At 35.3% G+C, this 19,771-nt stretch overlaps 1 protein-coding gene across 12 annotated transcripts in view; it reads left to right on the plus strand.

The window, feature by feature from the left end:
- The window catches only part of SENP6 (SUMO specific peptidase 6), a 116,741-nt gene that overhangs the window by 87,557 nt on the left and 9,413 nt on the right, over window positions 1-19,771 (plus strand). For all 12 annotated transcript variants that reach the window (XM_045867106.3, XM_045867109.3, XM_045867114.3 and 9 more), the window contains 6 exons: window positions 4-230; window positions 1,764-1,873; window positions 2,026-2,142; window positions 11,408-11,530; window positions 12,714-12,806; window positions 16,512-16,942. In XM_045867106.3, the coding sequence (XP_045723062.1) occupies window positions 4-230; window positions 1,764-1,873; window positions 2,026-2,142; window positions 11,408-11,530; window positions 12,714-12,806; window positions 16,512-16,942 (1,101 nt within the window). The remainder of the gene's footprint in view (window positions 1-3; window positions 231-1,763; window positions 1,874-2,025; window positions 2,143-11,407; window positions 11,531-12,713; window positions 12,807-16,511; window positions 16,943-19,771) is intronic.

Below are 19,771 nucleotides of genomic sequence, written 5' to 3' on the forward strand. Positions count from 1 at the left end.
CAGATTTGGAAGAACAATACATAATTTTAATTTTTCAAAATGGCCTTGATCCTCAGGCAAATATGGTATTTGAAAGTATCATTACTGACATTGGCATAAAGAATAATGTGTCCAATTTTTTTGCAAAAATCCCCTTTGAAGAAGCCAATAGCAGACTTGTTGCCTGTACAAGAACATATGAAGAGAGCATCAAAGGAAGTTGTGTGCAGAAAGAAAACAAAATTAAAAACGTAATTATGTTTTTTAGTTTTTAAAATAATGGGTAGCTTTAAAGCGAAATATGTTTCATTATACTGCTCATTTTGGAGTTAGATCTTTTTAATTCCATTTCAGAATTATTTGCTTTTATATGTGATTTGTAAACTATCTTGTGGCAAAACATTAATGGCAGGTAGGTGACTTGTGACATAAATAGTACTTGATATAGGTCTCAGAAGCAGTTTTAGTTCCTTTCCACACTGTATTCTTTTCATCTTTTCTTTTTCTTTCATCCTTTTTTCTCCCCCCCCCACTCTGAACATACATGTTCATATACTGCTACATTCAAACTGATTGTTACTTTTTTTTTTTTAAAGATTTTATTTATTTTGACGGAGAGAGCAAGCACACAAGCAGGGGTAGTGGCAGTCAGAGGGAGAGGGAGAAGGAGGCTCCCCACCAAGCAGGGAGCCCAATGTGGGACTCAATCCCAGGACCCTGGAGTCATGACCTGATCCAAAGGCAGACACTTAACTGACTGAGCCACCCAGGAGCCTCCAAATTGATTGTTACTCTTAAATTTGCTAGTGGTTCCCAAAGATGCCATTGGCTTCAATACAGATAAAGGAATTTTGGTCCTTGATGTACATTTATAAGTAACATGTGCATACATGGTTGAAAACTTAGGAAAGGATACATGCCATTTGATTGTGTCTATCAACATATGTATCCAGTTCTGGAATAACTAATCATATCGTGGGTTACTATGAAGCCAGCTGAACCAAAAGCTGTGTATTCTTATAACACATAGTACAATGTTAAATAACACAAATTTGTCCCCTAACCCTGCAACTGAATTTAACCGACTTAATTTATTAGAAATACTTAAAATCTTTCAACCTGCCTACAGTTTGGAAATAGGGCTATTCAAGGCACAATTTTGGTGAAGTCAAGAGAGGTCTCACAGAGAAGAGCTATTCACACAGTTAGTGGGTTGACAAAAAGAACAGAAGAAAGGGGAACCATTCCCTTTCTTTTGCAGAACTAGCTGCAAGAGATTATTAATGAGGAAGAAAAGAGCAACTGAAGCCATAAGGCAGCTGTGATAGAATAAAATTTCAGTGCAAGGCTCTTTCTTTAAGGACTTCTTCATTCTGGGGAACTGAATTTCGTTGGACGGTGTTCCCTGAGCCTCTGCTCCCATATCTCATGGATTGCCTAGTCATTGAACTTAGGTGGGCCTCCACTCCCAGAATCAAAAACCATTATATCTGTTCTTTGGATTTACAGATATAATCTAATTTAATAAGGATGATAGAGATCATAGACAAGATACCAGAAAACCATTGTTACAAAAATTGGAAAAGTATCATTGTTCGAGAAACTATACATACAGAGAATGTGGGCCCTAGTTTTGCCTGTTTCTTATTTTTAATTGTTAAAAATCATGTATACTTTTTCATATTTTAAAATTTTTTAAATTGTAAGGTATTCTTGCCTTGTGCTTGCTTTTTTATTGAAAAATTTCCCAATTGATTTTGTAAACTGATAATATCCTTTACCAGGTGTCCCTTGAATCTAAAATACAACTTAAAAACAAGCAAGAATTTCAATTTTTTGATGATGATGAAGAAACTGGAGAGAATCATACCATCTTCATGGGCCCTGTGGAAAAGTGAGAATATTCATTTACATTGCAATGCTCTTAAATTTGTTTTCTGTTTTATTACATTTCAGTTACATACATACACACACGTATATATTTGTTCATTTGCTTGTGGTTTGTTTTGTTTTTTTTTTTAATTTGTTTGTTTTATTTTGTTACAGATTGATAGTATATCCACCACCTCCAGCTAAGGGAGGCATCTCTGTTACTAATGAGGATCTGCATTGTCTAAGTGAAGGAGAATTTTTAAATGATGTTATTATAGACTTTTATTTGAAGTAAGTTAATTTTCTACTTTCTTTTAACATATCTTTAACATTCTATAATATATATCTTTGTTTTCTAGAATCAGAACTGTTTGGGTTTTGAATTCCATCACTGCCACTTATTGTGTGACATTTGGGAAATTAATGTCTCTGTGTTTTCTCATTTAAAAAGTGAGAAGAATAATGACATCTAAAAGGCTATGAGAATTAAATAATACACGTCAAACATTAGGAAAATACTTGGCACATGCAGCATGTTCATAAATGCTAGCTTATTGTATTGTTACATTACACTGTTTTAAGCCTTTAAAAAATTGTTACTACTCTAATTTAGGTAATAAACTGTTGAGCAAGCACAGAAGTATGATTTTACTTGATATTCATCAAGTGCTAGCTATGTGCCACATACTGTGTTAGAAGTTTATGGTCTTGTAGGGAAACACAAATACAGGATTAAAGATTGACGAAAGTATTAACATGGTATAGATGCAGCAGCAAAAGAATGCTTCGTTCTCTTTGGGGGTTGGGAAATATAAGGGACCAAGAAGCTTTCCTGGAAGAGCTTACATCATGACCCAGTATACACATGCATATACATGTATGTGCAGTGTGTTTATACATGTATAAATTTGTATGTGTTTACTGGTTTGTGGTATAAAGTGAGTTTGCATATGAAACAAAACAACTATCAGTGTATCCAGCACTTGCCAGTATTTTCTAGTTTGTTCAAATGTATTTCATAAAACAATATTTTTTTGAAGAACTGGTTGTTGAAAGCTGCTGGATTGATTTTATAGCCTACTAATGGTTGCAGCCAGCAGTTTGGGAAAAGAGTACATTGTTGGGAAAAGAGTACATTGTTAAAAAGAGTGAAAGGTTTTGATCAGAGATGTGGTATAATAATTGAGCTTCCTTTTTTTTTTTAATATAAAGGTTTTTATTTATTTATTAGAACACAAGCAGGTGGAGCAGCAGAGGGAGAGGGAGAAGCAGGCTTCTCACTGAGCAAGGAGCCCGATGTGGGGCTTGATCTCAGGACCCTGGGATCATGACCTGAGCCAAAGGCAGACGCTTAAAGACTGAGCCACCCAGGCGTCCCATAATTGAGCTTCCTTAAGATCATTTGACAAGCATGTTCATTGTGGATGTCTAGATGAGAGATGATTTAAGGAAATTTAATTAAGGTGATAAAAGAAGCCTGATTAACGGGCACTTGGGTGGCTCAGTTGGTTAAGCTTCCAACTCTTGATTTCAGCTCAGGTCTTCATCTCAGGATTGTGAGTTCAAGCCCCACGTTGGACTCCACACTGAGCATGGAGCCTACTTAAAAAAAAAAGAAAGCCTGATTAAGGCATTTTAATTGGAATGAAGAGGAAATAAATGTTTTTTAAGAGGTACAGTTCTTTAGCAACTGAATGAATGGATATTAAGAAGGAGAGGAATGGTTGGCAGATAATTCCTAGCTTTCTGACTAGTGAGACCTGCTAAATGATTTTGTCATTGACTGTGAAGCAATGAACAAAAACAGAACGGGTTTGTTTGGGGGTGGGGGTGAGTTTGCTTTTAGATGTTTGTGATACAACAAAAGGGACAGGGCCAATAAACAGTTGAGTATATGGCTCTGAAGATCATTTGAGTTCTGGCCTGGAGACATAAAAAGTTAGGAGGCTTTACTTTGCAAGTGGTAGTTTAATTATGAGAATAGATAAAATTGCTTAGGTAGAAATACAGAATGAGAAAAAGAGCTATAAGGACAGAATCTGGAGAGTTAGGGAAGAAAGAGATTCTTATGAATAAATTCTGAAGAATTTGAGAGGTAAGAAAAGAAATCCATAGTGGGTTATGTCCTGAAATTGAAGGGAGTTGAAAGCTTTAAAAGAGGATACATTTAGTGGGGTCAGTACAGCAGAGGTTAAGGCAGATAAGGGCTCAGAATAACTTTAAGGTCACAGTGACCCTGAGCTAATAGGGGTCAGATGTAGACCTGGACTTGTACCCTGGTGCCTGGGGGTAATGAGGTACTCTGTTCTCTCTCTGTCCAGCAGAGGTGTATCAGTGGAGGCCTAGTGGGGAGACTCCCATCCCTCCTTGTAACACAGAGCCCCTCTATCTCTCATAATAGTGGCCTAGTAGAGAACCTGAACTTCCATCTCCACCTGGCAGTAATGAGGTGGAGCCCACTGCACCTACTAGAAGGTGGTACTGGGGAGGCCTCCTAAATCACAAGAATTAAATAAGATCTAAAATCCTGTAACATAATACTCAAAATGCCCATATTTCAATCGAAAATTACTTCTCTCACTAACAAGCAGAGAGATCTCAAATGGAACGAGAAAATACAATGTAAATAGTCAACACCAAGATGGCACAGATATTAGAATTATTAGAATTAGAATTATTAGAATTAGAATTATGACAGATTTTAAAGCATCCATTATAAAAATTCTTCAGGGAAAAATTGTGAACATATGTGAAACTTATGAAAAAATAGATATAAACAAGAAAGAAACGGAAATTTTAGAAGTGAAACTATAATAACAAATAAAAACTTTTATAGGCTCAACAGCAAAATGGAGAGGACAGAGGAAAGAATGAGTGACCTAGAAGATAGAACATATCACCAACTACATCCTAATTATTTATTTATTTATTTATTTATTTAATTTACTTTAGTTTTTTTATTTATTCATTCGAGACACACAGAGAGAGAGAACATGAGCAGGGGGAGAAGCAGAGGGAGTGGGAGAAGCAGGCTCCCCACTGAGCAGGGAACCCGATGCAGGGCTCAGTCCCAGGACCCTGGGATCATGACCTGAGCCAAAGGCAGACACTTACCCATCTGAGCCACCCAGGCGCCCTCATCTATCTATCTATATCTATCTATCTATCTATCTATCTATCTATCTATCTATCATCTATCTATCTATCTATTTATTTTTAAGATTTATTTATGTATTTGAGGTGGGAAGTGGCAAGAAAGGGGGAGAGGGAAAAAGAGAATCTTAAATGGACTCCCCACTGAGCACGGAGCCTAAGGTAGAGCTCCATCTCCCGACCCTGAGATAATGCCCTGAGCCTAAATCAGGAGTCAGACGCTGAACTGACTGAGCCACCCAGGCAACCCTAATTACATTCAATTTAAATGCACTATTTATATCTCAATTAAAAGACCAAGATCGGCAGAGTAGTGGACTGATTAAATACCATAGCCCAGCTATGTCCTGTCTTCAAAGATAATAATATATGTAAGTTGAAAATAAAAGGACAATAAAAGATACTAAACAAATATTAAAGCAAAAGTTAACTATATTATTATCAGAAAAATAAAAAACAATTACCTGGGCTAGAAAGGGACACCATACAATAAGTGAATCCACCAAGAAGACTTAACAATCCTAAATGGGTATGTACCATACAACAGAGTTACAAAATATGTGAAACAAAAATGAACTGATCTAAAAAGAGAAACAGACAAATCCACAAATACAGCTGGAGACTTCAATTCCCCTCTCTCAACAATTTTTAGAACAACTAAACAAAATTGACAAGGTCAACATCTTCAACCAACAGGATATACTTCACATCAGGGGTGACTTTATATTCTGTTTATGTTAACTATATCCTATTTTCAAAGGCGTTTTCCTTTTGAAGATTGGATAGTAGTGGAATATGTTTCAGTAAATTATAAAATGTATCATAGATTTACTAGCAAGAGAAACTGCCCTAGATTTTAAATGCTTAACTTTGCAGATGTTAGACCCCTCTGAGACCTAACAAACACATTCAAGAATGAGTTAAAAAAAAAAAGAGTTCAAAGTTCTTCATAGCTAAGACAAAAGATGTTATCTCCTACAAATGGCCAACAAGTGTATGAAAGAATTTTCAGTATTATTCATCAGGGAAATACAAGTCAAACCCACAAAAAGTTATCACCATTTGGATGGCTACTATCAAAAAAAAGTAAGAAAAGAATATAAGTGTTGCTGAGAATGTGGGTAAATTGGATTCCTTGTGCACTGCTGGTGGGAATATAAAATGGTACAGCCACTAAGGGAAACAGTATAGTGGCTCCTCAAAAATTAAAAATAGAACTACCCTACGATCCAGCAATCCTACTTCTGGGTATATATCCAAAAGAATTGAAAAGTATGGTCTCAAAGAGATACTTGCACATCCGTGCTCGTAGTAGCCAAGAGGTGGAAGCAACTCACATGTCCATTGATGGATGAGTGGATAAACAAAATGTGGTATATAGATACAGAGAAATATTACTCAGTTTTAAAAAGAAAGGAAATCTGTCACATGCTACAACATGGATGAATCTGGAAGACATTATGCAAAGTGAAATAAGCCAGTCACAAAAACAAGTAGTGTATGATTCCACTTATATTAGGTGTCTGAAATAGTCATATTCATAGAAAAAGAAAATAAATGGTGGTTATCAAAAGCTGAAGGGTGGGGGAAAAAGGAATTGTTTAATGAGTATAGAGTTTCTGTTTTGCAAGTTCTGGAGATCTGTTTCACAACCATGTGAGTATACTTAACACTACTGAACGGTACACTTTTAAAAATGGTTAAGATTGGGGGGGCCCCTCACTGGCTCAGGCGGTGGAGCATGCAACTCTTGATCTTGGGGTTGTGAGTTCGAGCCCCACATTGGGTGTAGAGATTATTTAAAAATATTTTTTCAAAAGATGTTTAAGATTGGGAGTGCTTGGCTGTCCCAGTCAGTGGAGCATGAGTCTTGGCCTCAGGATTGTGGGTTCGAGCCCCACTTTGGGTGTAGAGATTAATTTAAAAATAAAATCTTTTTAAAAAATGGTTAAGATTGTAAATTTGCTGTTATTCATTTTTATCATAATTTACAAAAAATATTATCTCTTAATTCTAATGTATACTACCTTAAGAAACCAAGCGAAAAGTCTTGAGTGTGCAGAACAGTACCACTGTTGTTGGATGAAGTGTTGTTCTGTGAACGTCAGTTTGGTCAAGTTGTTTGGTAGTGCTCTTTGGGTCATCTTTGTCCTTACTGATTTTATGCCTACTTGTTTTATCAGTTATTGAGAAGGTTATATATATACTAAGTATGTGTGTGTATGTATATATACACTTGGATCTCCAGGTATAATAATGGATTTGTCTGTTTTTCCTTTCAAATTCATTTTGCCTTATGTATTTTGGATATTTGTTGTTAGGTACATACAAGTTTATGTTTCTTGGAGAATCAATCCTTTGTCATTTGTAATGTCTCTCTATATCCTTGATAATGTCCTTGTTCTTAAGCCTACTTTGTTCAAAATGAATATAGTTACTCCAGCTTTCTGTTGGTTTTGTTTGCATGGTGTGTATTTTTCATCCCTTTACTTTTAATTTATTTTTTTAATAGTTTTTGGTTTTGAAAGCATGTAGTTGGATCTGAAAAATAAGTTGAATGCCTGTGTTTTGTTTACATTGTAGCTTATTATATTTCATACTTAAGTCTTTACTTTTTACACTGAGATACAGATTTTATAGTATTTGTGTATACTCTTGAAATTCTTTATCTGTGTATACTCCTGAAATTCTTTACATTTTCAGGAGGCCCCTTAACATTTTATAGTAGCACTTTAAAACTACATTAAAGTTACATTATCTAAAAGCTCTGCATTTTCTGATGCAAATCAGTATTCCAAATAAAAAAGGAAACCTAACAAAATGCATGGTTTTTAAAAAATCTGTTTATGGGGTACCTGGATGGCTCAACTAGTTAAGCATCTGACTCTTGATTTCAGCTCAGGTCATGATCTCAGGGTCCTGGGATTGAGCCCTATATCACACGCCCCACTCAGCAGAGAGTCTGCTTAAGGATTCTCTCTCTCTCTCTCTTTCTCTCTCTGACCCTACCCCCGCTTGCACTTTAGCACTTTCTCTCTCTCTAAAATAAAATAAATCTTTAAAAAAATAAAAATCTGTTTCTGTCTCATGACATGCTTAGAAGTTAAAAAGAAACTTTTTTCTTAAACTTCTACCAGACTGCTCGTTCTTTTCCATTTCTAACTCTGCAAGTAGGAAACAAACTTTTTTTCACAGTGACTTTTTTTTTCTTAACATACAGTGTTGTGTTAGTTTCAGGTGTATAATGGTACAATGGTTCAACAGTTCTGTACATTACTCAGTGCTCATCAAGATAAATGTACTCTTAATCCCGATTATCTAGTTCATCTATCCCCCCACCCATTTCTCTGGCAACCACCAGTTCTCTGTTTTTAACAGTCTGGGAGGGGGATTGTCTCTTTTTTTCATTGTTTGTCTTGTTTCTTAAATGCCACACATGAGTGAAATCATATGATATTTGTCTTTCTCTGACTTATTTTACTTAGCATATACCCTCTAGGTCCACCCATCTTGTTGCAAATGGCAAGATCTCATTCTTTTTGGTGGCTCAGTAATAATCCAGTGTGTGTGTGTGTGTGTGTACACACCACATTTTTATCCATTCATATATGGATAAACATTTGGATTGCTGCCACCTCTTTGCTATTGTAGTTAATGCTGTGATAAATATAGGGGTGCATATGTTTTTTCAAATTGGTGTTTTCATTTTCTTTGGAAAAATACCCAGTAGTGGAATTACTGGATCATAGAGTATTCATTCTATTTTTTAATTTTTGAGGCACTTCCTACTGTTCTTCCACAGTGGCTGCACCAGCTTGCATTCTTACCAACAGTGCATGAAGGTTCCTTTTTCCTCCACATTTTCACCAATACTTGTTATTTCTTGTGTTTTTTTATTTTATCATTCTGTCAGGTATTTTTATGGTTTTTGATTTGCATTTTCCCGATGATTAATGATGTTGAACATCTTTTCATGTGTCTGTTGGCCATCTGTATGTCTTTGGGAAAATGTCTATTCATGTCCTCTCCCCATTGTTAATTGATTTGGTGGTTGTTGTTGTTTTCTTTTTCTTTTTCATGTTGAGTTCTTTATATATTTTGGATATTAACCCCTTACTGGATATATCATTTGCAGATATGATGTCTTCTCCCATTTAGTAGGTTGCTTTTTTATTTTGTTGGTTTCCTTCACTTTTTATTTTGGTGTAGTCCCAGTAGTTTAATTTTACTTTTGTTTCAATTGCCTGAAGAGTCATATCTAGAAAAATGTTTCTACGCTGGTCAGAGAAATTACTGCTTATGTTTTCTTCTAGAATTTTTATGGTTTCGGGTCTCGCATTTAGATCTTTAATCTATTTTGAATTTATTTTTGTGTGTGGTATAAGAAAGTGGTCCAGTTTTATATTTTTGCATGTAGCCATCCAGTTTTCCTAACATCCTTTGTTGAAAAGACTGTTTTTCCCATTGTATATTCTTGCTTCCTTTATTGTAGATTAATTGACCATATAAGTGTGGGTTTATTTCTGGGCTCTCTATTCTGTTCCATTGATCCATGTGTTCATTTTTGTGCCAGTGCCATACTGTTTTGATTACTACCACTTTGTAGTATTTCTGGAATTTGAGATTGTGTTACCTCCAGCTTTGCTCCTCTTTCTCAAGATTGCTATTCTGGGTCTTTTGTGGTTCCATACAAATTTTAGTATTATTTGTTCTAATTCTGTAAAAAATGTTGGTATTTTGATAGGGATTCTATTAAATCTGTAGATTGCTTTGGGTAGTATAGACATTTTAACAGTATTGGTTCTCCCAATCCATGAGCATGGAATATCCATTTGTTTGCATCATCTTCAGTTTCTTTCATCAGTGTGTTATAGCTTTCAGAGTATGCTTCTTTCATTTCTTTGGTTAAAGATATTCATAGGTAATTTATTAATTTTTCTTTCTCCTACATCATTATTAGTGTATAATCAACAGATTTCTGTAGTTAAACTCGTCCCTGTGACTTTACTGAATTCATTTAGTGGTTCTAGCAGTTTTTTGGTAGTCATTTTTTTCTTTCTTAGTGATGGAAGGAGAAGGGGGGGGCTACAGGGAGAGAGAGAATCTTAAGCAGGCTCCATGCCCAGCACAGAGCCCAATGTGGGCTCAATCTCATGACCCTGAGATCATGACCTGAGCCAAAATCAAGAGTTGGACGCTTAACTAACTGAACCACTGAGGTGACCCTTTCTGGTGGAGTCTTTAGAGTTTGTATATAGTATCATGTCATCTGCAAATAGTGAAAGTTTTACTTCTTCCTTACTAATGTGGCTGCTTTTTTATTCTTTTCCTTGTCTGATTGCTGTGGGTAGGACTTCTAGTACTATAGTAGATAAAAGTTTTGAGAGTGACCATCCTTGTTCTGTTCCTGATCTTAGAGGAAAAGTTATGTTTTCACCATTGAATATGATGTTAACTGTGGGTTTTTCATGTATGGCCTTTATTATGTTGAGGTATGTTCCCTCTAAACTTTGTTGAGAGTTTTTGTCATGAACGGATGTTGTACTTTGTCCTATGTTTTTTCTGCATCTATTGACATCATCTGGTTTTTATCCTTTCCCTTGTTGTGATGTATCATGTTGATTGATTTGTGAATACTAAACCACCCTTGTATCCCAGGAATAAATCCAAATTGATAATGATGAATGATTTTTTTTAATGTATCATTGGATTTGGTTTGTAAATATTTTGTTGAGGACTTTTGCATCTATGTTCATTAGAGGTACTGGCCCGTAGTTCTGGGGTTTTTTTAGTGTTTTTATCTGGTTTTGGTATCAGGGTAATACTGACCTTGTAGAATGAATTTGGAAGCTTTACTTTCTCTTCTATTTTTTGAAACAGTTTGAGTAGAACAGTTATCAACTTTTCTTTAAAGTTTTAGAAGAATTCACCAGTGAAGCCATCCAGTCCCAGATGTTTATTTGTTGGGAGTTTTTTGATTACTGATTCAATTTTATTCCTGGTAGTCAGTCTGTTCTAATTTTCTATTTCTTCTTGCTTCAGTTTTAGAAGGTTGTATATTTCTAGGTTGTCTAATTTGTTGACAAAGAATTTTTCATAATATTCTCATAATTTTCTGTATTCCTCTGGTGGTTTTTATTTCTCCTTCATTTTTTTATTTTATTTTATTTATTTGAGTCTTCAAGATCAGATCTTGCAAATCATAGTTTTACTCTCAAACATCACTTTTCATTCATTGAAAATAATCTATTAGTTACCATTGCCTAGAATATGAAGTGAATCTTGCTAATAAAGTCTTTCAGGTGTAAGAAAGGTTGATGTTGGCTAAATAGATATTTGATCACTGACTGTTTTTAGTATAAACTGTTAAATTCATTATATTTGGATTTTTTTTATAAAATAGATATTTGGTGCTTGAAAAACTGAAGAAAGAAGAAGCTGACCGAATTCATATATTCAGTTCTTTTTTCTATAAACGCCTTAATCAGAGAGAAAGAAGAAATCTTCACGAAACAACTAATCTATCGTAAGTCAAGCTCTGAAAATATTTAACAGATGTAGTAAGTCACTCAAGTTTAATTTAATAAAAAATGTACTTGTATTGAGGTAACATCTTGTAATTCTATTGTCAGCAAAATTAATATAATTCATAATACTCTAAAGCCTCAAGAATATCTGGAATTCATAAAGGTTTTTGGTCCAATATCTAAATCAGTATTCCCCAAAATGTGCCTGACAATTTAAAAAAAAATTACTTGGATACTTATTAAGTACAAATTGCTCTGTTTTACCCTAGATGTTCTATTCCTAATACTTTAGAGAGGAACCTGTGACTCTGTACTTTTAATAAGTTCTTTGGATAAATCTGCTGCAACAAGTTAAGGAAATACTGTTCCACATATTAGGCTTGAATCAGTTTGTTTTTAATTCCGCTCCATATAGTGATTGCATCCAGCCCTAATTTGCGCTGATAATTGGTCAAAAGATACATACAGAATGCCGTAAGAGCTGTCAATTGTCTTGAATTGATGGCTATTGTGCATAATATAAATAATAATATATATTTTTTAAGATTTTATTTATTTATTTGGCAGAGAGAAACACAGCAAGAGAGGGAGCATAAGCAGGAGGAGTGGGAGAGGGAGAAGCAGGCTTCCCATCGAGCAGGGAGCCCGATGCGGGGCTCGATCCCAGGACCGTGGGATCATGACCTGAGCCGAAGGCAGACGCTTAACAACTGAGCCACTCAGGCGCCCCAGTATAAATAATATTTTATACTGTTTCAGTGATTCCTAATTTTACATCTTAGAGTTGATGATAGTGATTGGTTTGACCAATGTTCATAGTCTATTTTATTTCATCTTTTGTAATGCTCAGTTTTCCTGCTGTCTTCTCCTCAGTCATTATAGGTCATGGTCTGATACATTTCTCAATATAGTTGCTAATATGCAGTTATAAAAATAGTAGCACTGGTTCACTTAGTAAGTCGTAGCAGGAACTAAATAATTCTTTCTTGCAGATTCAGTGATGTCTGGTTTCACACCTTCCTAGCTCCATCTGAGATGATCTATTTTCTTTCCCCAACTTGTTAAATCATCTTATACAACTGTTTTGTTAACATCTTAGTCTTTATAATTTATAAATGGCTGCATATAAGCTGAAGCACTAGAAACATTTCAGAAAGTGATAGTTTATCTCTTTTCTTATAGAATACAGCAAAAGCGACATGGGAGAGTAAAAACATGGACCCGGCATGTAGATATTTTTGAGAAGGATTTTATTTTTGTACCCCTTAATGAAGCGTGAGTAATAATTTTCTTTATGTAAATGTGAAGGCTATTTTTAGAAAATGTGTTTATGAGTTGAAGAATTCATTCATTTTTAAACTTCTTTCTGAAATTTGTTATATATGTCTATGCTGCTTATTTTATGAAAATTGATAGTTTTTAGTGAATCATGTAAGATGTTGAATTTTATAAACACTAGCAAGAGATCTTTCTAATTTTGTTTTACTCATCAGTATAGAATAATGTCATTTTTAAAAAGTGGTGCTATAGTCTACCAAACATCCTACAGAACAGATTTTTTTATACAGAATGATGACTAGGTCACATAGATTTTGAATCTTAGAAAACACTTTGGCTCTTAACCAAAAGAAGAAAAGATGGCTAAATTTATGTCATATACTCAAATTGAAAACCATGCTGACTACTTTCAGCTATTTTCTAGGTAAATGGAGGTGGTTAAATATTTTGTGTTCTCCCACAGTGAGTAGAGAGGCATTGATGTGTAGGATAGTATTATTATACAGTTTAGACTTGAGAGATTTTATATTTCATTTTTCTGTTTTCCTATGCCTTGCAGCCAAAAACTCCCAGGAATACACCTGTAGTTGGACAACTTGGGTTTATTACTTACATCAAGGGAGAACACACACCATGGGCAACCATGGAGCCTCTCAGTAAAAGTGTGTTTGAAAGCGCCTGTAATAGAATTTGGGCTTTGGTTTGGTCATCGGGGGAAGATGTAAGGAAGCAGTTGTTTGCTTGGGTAAAGAAGTAGCATTTACCCATTTAGCAAAAAAGGGGAATATTTGGCATTTTTTTGGTTGCTTTTTGATCTTGTTTGTCTCTGCTTAGACAAATTGAGACATGTCCTTGCTTTGTCTCAGTTTATCATGGTTGCAGAGTAAGTTTGTCTGGGATTGGTATTCTGTAAGATTGTTTATGTCTAATAAGCCTAGCTGTGTCAGGCTAGCTTCTGAATATGCTCTTTTTTTTTTTTCCTTACTATGAAAAACAGATTCACTCAATAGTATAATCACATTCTGTTTATTTCAAATCATACATTAGGGTGCCTGGGTGGCTCAGTTGGTTGGGCAATTGCCTTCGGCTCGGGTAATGATCCTGGAGTCCCAATATCGAGTCCTGCATCAGGCTGCCTGCTCGGTGGGGAGTCTGCTTCTCCCTCTGACCCTACCCCCTCTCATGCACTCTCTCTCTCTAAATCTCTCTCTCTCTCAATAAATAAATAATAATAATAATAAATCATACATTAATCGTAAGACTTGTGCTCTCTAATGAACCCAGCCAAAGATAGGTAGGCTAGGTCAAAACACTGGTTATAGCTATAAAGCCTAACTTCTTTTTTTTTTTTTAAGATTTTTTTTTTATTTATTCATTTGAGACACAGAGATACAGAGAGAGAGAGAGAGAAAGCATGAGCATGGAGAGAGGCAGAGGGAGAGGGAGAAGCAGGCTCCTCACTGAGCCAGGAGCCCGATGTGGGGCTCGATCCCAGGACCCTGGGATCATAACCTGAGCTGAAGGCAGACGCTTAACCATCTGAGCCACCCAGGCGCCCCAAGCCTAACTTCGTCAGAGCTATATATTTAAGTCAAACATAGTGTCATAATTTAAAACCAAGTGTAAAACTAATTCTTAATTTCTTCATTATCCTCAAAAATAGGTTTCTTGGCAGTAATTTGTCATAAAGCCTAACATGTGAGCTGCTTGCTTAGGTGAAAGAGAAGATACACATAGAGAGCTATTTGTCAGAAATGAATTATAAAAATTTAAGGTACACACTTTAGCAATAGAGGCACATTCCTCTTAGTGTATCTGCGGTGGATTAAAGCTATGATTAATCCTTCTAGTTACCTTGGTGAAAGAGAATGAACAAAGATGTAGAGTCAGTAAAGGATTCTGCAAAAGAACTATGCCCCTAATAGATGAAGAATAGCCTCCAAATCCTGAGGGTTCATTTTGTTTTGTTTTTGAGGAGCTAAAGCCACAAATAGGTCTATTCGCTAATTATTTTAGATAGGCTGCTGTGTTTTTGCTGTTTTATTTTTAATTTTCTTGGTAGTGGTAGTTTCTTAAACTTTAAAGTTTATAAGCTATTTGTTAAAAATTGATAAGGAAAAAATGTGAACATTTCGATCCAGTCGATCTTAAGTGAAATTACTTGTTTTAGTCTCTTCTCTCACTGGTCGTTTAAGGTCAATGTGTAGCTGCTATTAAAAGGGATCATAAAAGCAAAATCCTGTCACTTAGAGGTTGAAAATAACCTCAGTTATATCTAATTCAGGTTTCTCCTTTCAGCTAGGTAAAGAAAGAATTTTTCTTAGTTTTTAGGTGTCTAACAGAAAATTTATGCCTTGTACATATTAGTCATAGCTAAGAAATGTTAAAAACTGTGATAGACTTTGGTTATACATTTAGATTGAGAACTGCTATATTATCCCGAATTAATCAATTTTTAAAACATATTTCTTCACATTTAACTTTTTTTGACATTGAGCTGTGACTTACAGTCAGCCAAATCTTGGAATATAGTGAGAAAGATGGTGTGTTGCTCTTTCTACTACTCTAGTCTGACCTAAGTCCATAGGATAGTGAGGGTTAATAAAGAACAAAAGAGAAGCATTCCTCCATCTCGCCTTAAAAATACTGAGGATGAAGCCAGGCTTTGTCACCCTTGGTTTATGCTATCTGATGAAGAGACAATTAGTGTTTCTTCATATTACCTTGGAGGAATTTAACATTTTGTAAAAGTGAGAATATAGAATAACTTTTGTTCATATCAAGCTAATGCATTTTTTCACTCCTCAAACACCTATTGAATACCCTATTATATGACAAACACTGTACTCAGCTAATAAGTTCTCTGACATCTATAGTCTGTTCATTGTATCCTAGCATACAACAGTGTCTAGGAAATAGTAAGCCCCTAATAAAATTCCTCATTAGATTAATGAATATTAGCCAATGTTAGCTGTACAGCTTTTTACTCGTAGCTTCTAACCTATTATTGGAAACCATGATACCTGAATTTAGCTTTATCAGGAGCACCCACCTGATAGCTGGAACTCTACTAATACTAAAGTTTTATAATGATGCTTAAATAGATATGTTATTTCATTTTAGTGGTATATACATCTCAATAAGCATAAGACAAAGAATTATTTAATATTTTCAACATTAAGCAATGCCTAACCTTATTCTTAAGAAAAACAGACATGGGGTAAAAGTTTTTTTAAAAGCTATATTATATGTGCAATATTTAGAAAAATGCTTAAAATTATACAGTCCATCTAGACTTCTGAAAACATTTTAGTCTTGAGGCTAGTTTTTTATTCTTTGACATAAATAGGTCAAGGGGAAGGTTAATGAGAATGGTGAATTACAGTGATCTAATTTATATTTTCTTAAATTGTCTAAAAATAAGAATGAATTTTTCATTCAAAAAGCAATAAAGTTTCAAAGGATGTTTGCAAAAGTGAATGCAGGCTACATAATTCTAAAAAAAATTATGTTCTTTTTGAATAGACATTATATTCTATTAATGATCATATAAACAAGTGGATTCATTTGAGAATTGAAAAAATTGGGTGTTCTTAAGAAATTTGTTGACAGAAGCTTTAGAAAAAATATTTCAATTGATATTTATTGCCAAATATAATAAACTCTCCTAATATATTCAGTAGTTTCATTTGTTTTTTACAGTGCACACTGGTTTTTGGCTGTTGTTTGTTTCCCTGGTTTGGAAAAACCAAAGTATGAACCTAATCCTCATTACCATGAAAATACAGTCATGCAAAAATGTTCAGCTGTAGAGGACAGTTGTATTTCTTCTTCTTCAGCCAGTGAAATGGACAGTTGTTCACAAAACTCTTCTGCCAAGCCTGTAATTAAGAAGATGCTAAACAGAAAACATTGCGTAGCTGGAATTGATTCAAGTGCCGAACAGGAAGAAAGTGACCCTCATTATCGGAGAAACATAGGCAGCGTGAAATGTAGTCTGAAAAAAATAAATCATACTGCAAGTGAAAATGAAGAATCGAATAAAGGAGAATCTACATGCCAGAAAGTTGTTGATAGGACTAAAAGTGAAAATGGCCTACAGAATGAATATTTAAGTTCTATGCACCATACAGGTACGTTTCTAAATGTTTTGAAAGAATCAAGGAATTCAGAATAAATTGGATTTTTTTATATAGGATTAAGATTTCAGAGCATACTTTTTTTTTAAAGTCAGATTTATCGAGATATGACTAATTTACAGAAACATTCACCCATTTTGTAAGTATAGTTCAGTGAGCTTTGATAAATATGTACAGTCATGTAATTTCTACAGTAAACAAGATTTAGAACTTTTCCATCACTCCAAAAAATTCCAAATTGTACTACAAGGTCTACATTTTTCATTTATAGCAACTTGGATTTATTCTTATTTCATAGGCAGTTTACTGTATTTGGCACAAATAGTAGTTGGACAGTCTTAGATCTATAAGGCAAATTAGTTCATTCTTCTCAATTTACAGATGGGCAAATAGCGATCAAATAGCGAGAGTCAGAAATTAAAGCCTTTTCCTCCAAAATAGTTGTTGACATCAAATGAAAGGTTAGTTCCTTATTTCTCACTCTCTTTCATGTTTCAGTGGGAAGAAGGGTGCTAGCCCAACCTCTGCTTTTTTTTATTTCCATTCAGTTCTAATGAATTGAATATTTTCCCTTGAATCAGTTCCATATTTCTAGCACTTGTTAGAGAAATCTAAAGTGTCTCTTCCAGTACTTAAGTTTCATATCAAATCAATTGTGTAATTTTCTCTCGATCTCAAAAGTAAAATAATTATTTCATAAAATCCATAATATGCTATGACATGTGCCTTGCTTATTAAGCTATGAATAAATCTACATTTTCTTTGGAGGAAAAAAGTCAGAATAAGGCATAGAAGAAATTATGTGAATTCAGAAAGAACCTATAAAAATTAAGAAGGCTGGTGCACCTTGGTGGCTCAGTTGGTTAAGCGTTTGACTCTTGGTTTTGGCTTGGGTCATGGTCTTGGGGTTGTGGGATCAAGCCCAAAGTCAGGTTCCATACTCAGTGCAGAGTCTGCTTCAGATTCTTTTTCCCTCTGCCCCTCCCTGCTCACGCGCTCTCTCTAAAATGAATAAAATCTTTAAAAAAAATTAAGAATGCTGAACATAGTCTTGGTACTTTTACTGCCTTATTTTAGTAACTCAGAAAGCTGTTGAGTTTGATAAAAATATTTTTAGGGCACCTGGGTGGCTCAGTCATTAAGCGTCTGCCTTCAGGGCTCAGGTCGTGATCCCAGGGTCCTGGGATCGAGCCCCGCATCCGGCTCCCTGCTCGGCAGGAAGCCAGCTTCTCCCTCTCCCACTCCCCCTGCTTGTGTTCCCTCTCTCACTGTGTTTCTCTCTGTCAAATAAATAAATAAAATCTTAAAAAAAAATTTTTTTTATTTGTTTGACATATTAGCTGCATAAATCTGACATTAGCCCTAGAGTGATGATCTTTGTGCCCTTTGGGAGATATAAGATAAGCAGCAGAAGGGGGAAATTTAGCAGTTACAGCAAAAAAGTACATGTAACAGATAAATATTTGCTTTTCTAACTCACTTTTCAGTCTATTTCATTAGGCAGGAAATGTAATGAAGATAGACAAAGTAGGTAATCACCGAGTGCTGCCTATATTATTTTTCAGTTTTCGTATTTTAATACTTGAGTAGAAAAAAAATAAGAGGCAGTAAATAGTCATATTAAAGATTAATTACCATTTTGGCACTCTGAAGCCTAAGCCTTCAAGGCAGTATGAATTGTTTCTCATTCCCTTGAAAACAAAGTCTTGCCAGTTAGCACATGAAAAGATGATGGACATCATTAGACATAAGGGAAATATAAATCAAAACCACAATGAGATACTTCTTCATATCACACTAGTATGGCTACAATCAAAAAGTCAGATACTAACAAGTGTTGGTGAGGATGTGGAGAAATCAGAGCCCTCTTATATTATTAGTGGGAATGTAAAATGGTGCAGGTGCTTTCTTTGGAAGACAGTTTGATAGTTCCTCAAAAAATTAAATGTAGAGTTATAATATGACCCAGCAGTTTCACTCCTACATATATATCCAAGAGAAATAAAAACACAGAAACTTGGGCATGAATGTTCATTGTAGCATTATAGTAGCCAAAATGTAGAAGCAACCCAAATGTTCATCAGCTGACAAATGAATAATCAGTTAGTGACATATCTATCCACTGAAATATTATTAGATCGTAAAAAGATATGAAATGCTGATACATGCTACAACATTGCTGAGGCTTGAAAATATTGTATAAGTAGTCACAAAAAAACACGTATTATACGATTCCATTTGTATGGAATCTCCTGAACAGGAAAATTTATAGAGTAGATTAGTAGCTGCTTAGGGCTAGTGTGGTGTGGCAAATAGGAGTGTGAGGGGGAGGTGGGGGGGAATAATAGCTGAAAGGTACAGGGTTGGTTTCTTAATGACGGTCAAAAATTTACTCTGATGAGGGACGCCTGGGTGGAATAGTTGGGTAAGCATCTGACTCTTGGTTTCGGCTCAGGTGATGATCTCAGGGTAGTGAGATTGAGCCTGGCATCAGACTCCATGCACAATGCAGAATCTACTTAAGACTGTCTCTCCCGGGTGCCTGGGTGGCTCAGTTGGTTAAACGACTGCCTTCGGCTCTGGTCATGATCCTGGAGTCCCGGGATCGAGTTCTGCATCGGGCTCCCCGCTCAGCGGGAAGCCTGCTTCTCCCTCTGCTTGTGCTCTCTCTCTCTCTGACAAATAAGTAAATAAAATCTTAAAAAAAAAAAGACTGTCTCTCCCTCGGGGCACCTGGGGGGCTTAGATAGATAAGCATCTGCCTTCAGCTCAGGTGTTGATCTCAGGGTCCTGGGATCGAGCCCCACATCAGGCTCCCCACTT

This window comes from Mirounga angustirostris, unplaced genomic scaffold (assembly GCF_029215605.1).
Source record: "Mirounga angustirostris isolate CCGP_5_RB_7025 unplaced genomic scaffold, mMirAng1.0.hap1 SCAF_8, whole genome shotgun sequence".
Classification (NCBI taxonomy): domain Eukaryota; kingdom Metazoa; phylum Chordata; class Mammalia; order Carnivora; family Phocidae; genus Mirounga; species Mirounga angustirostris.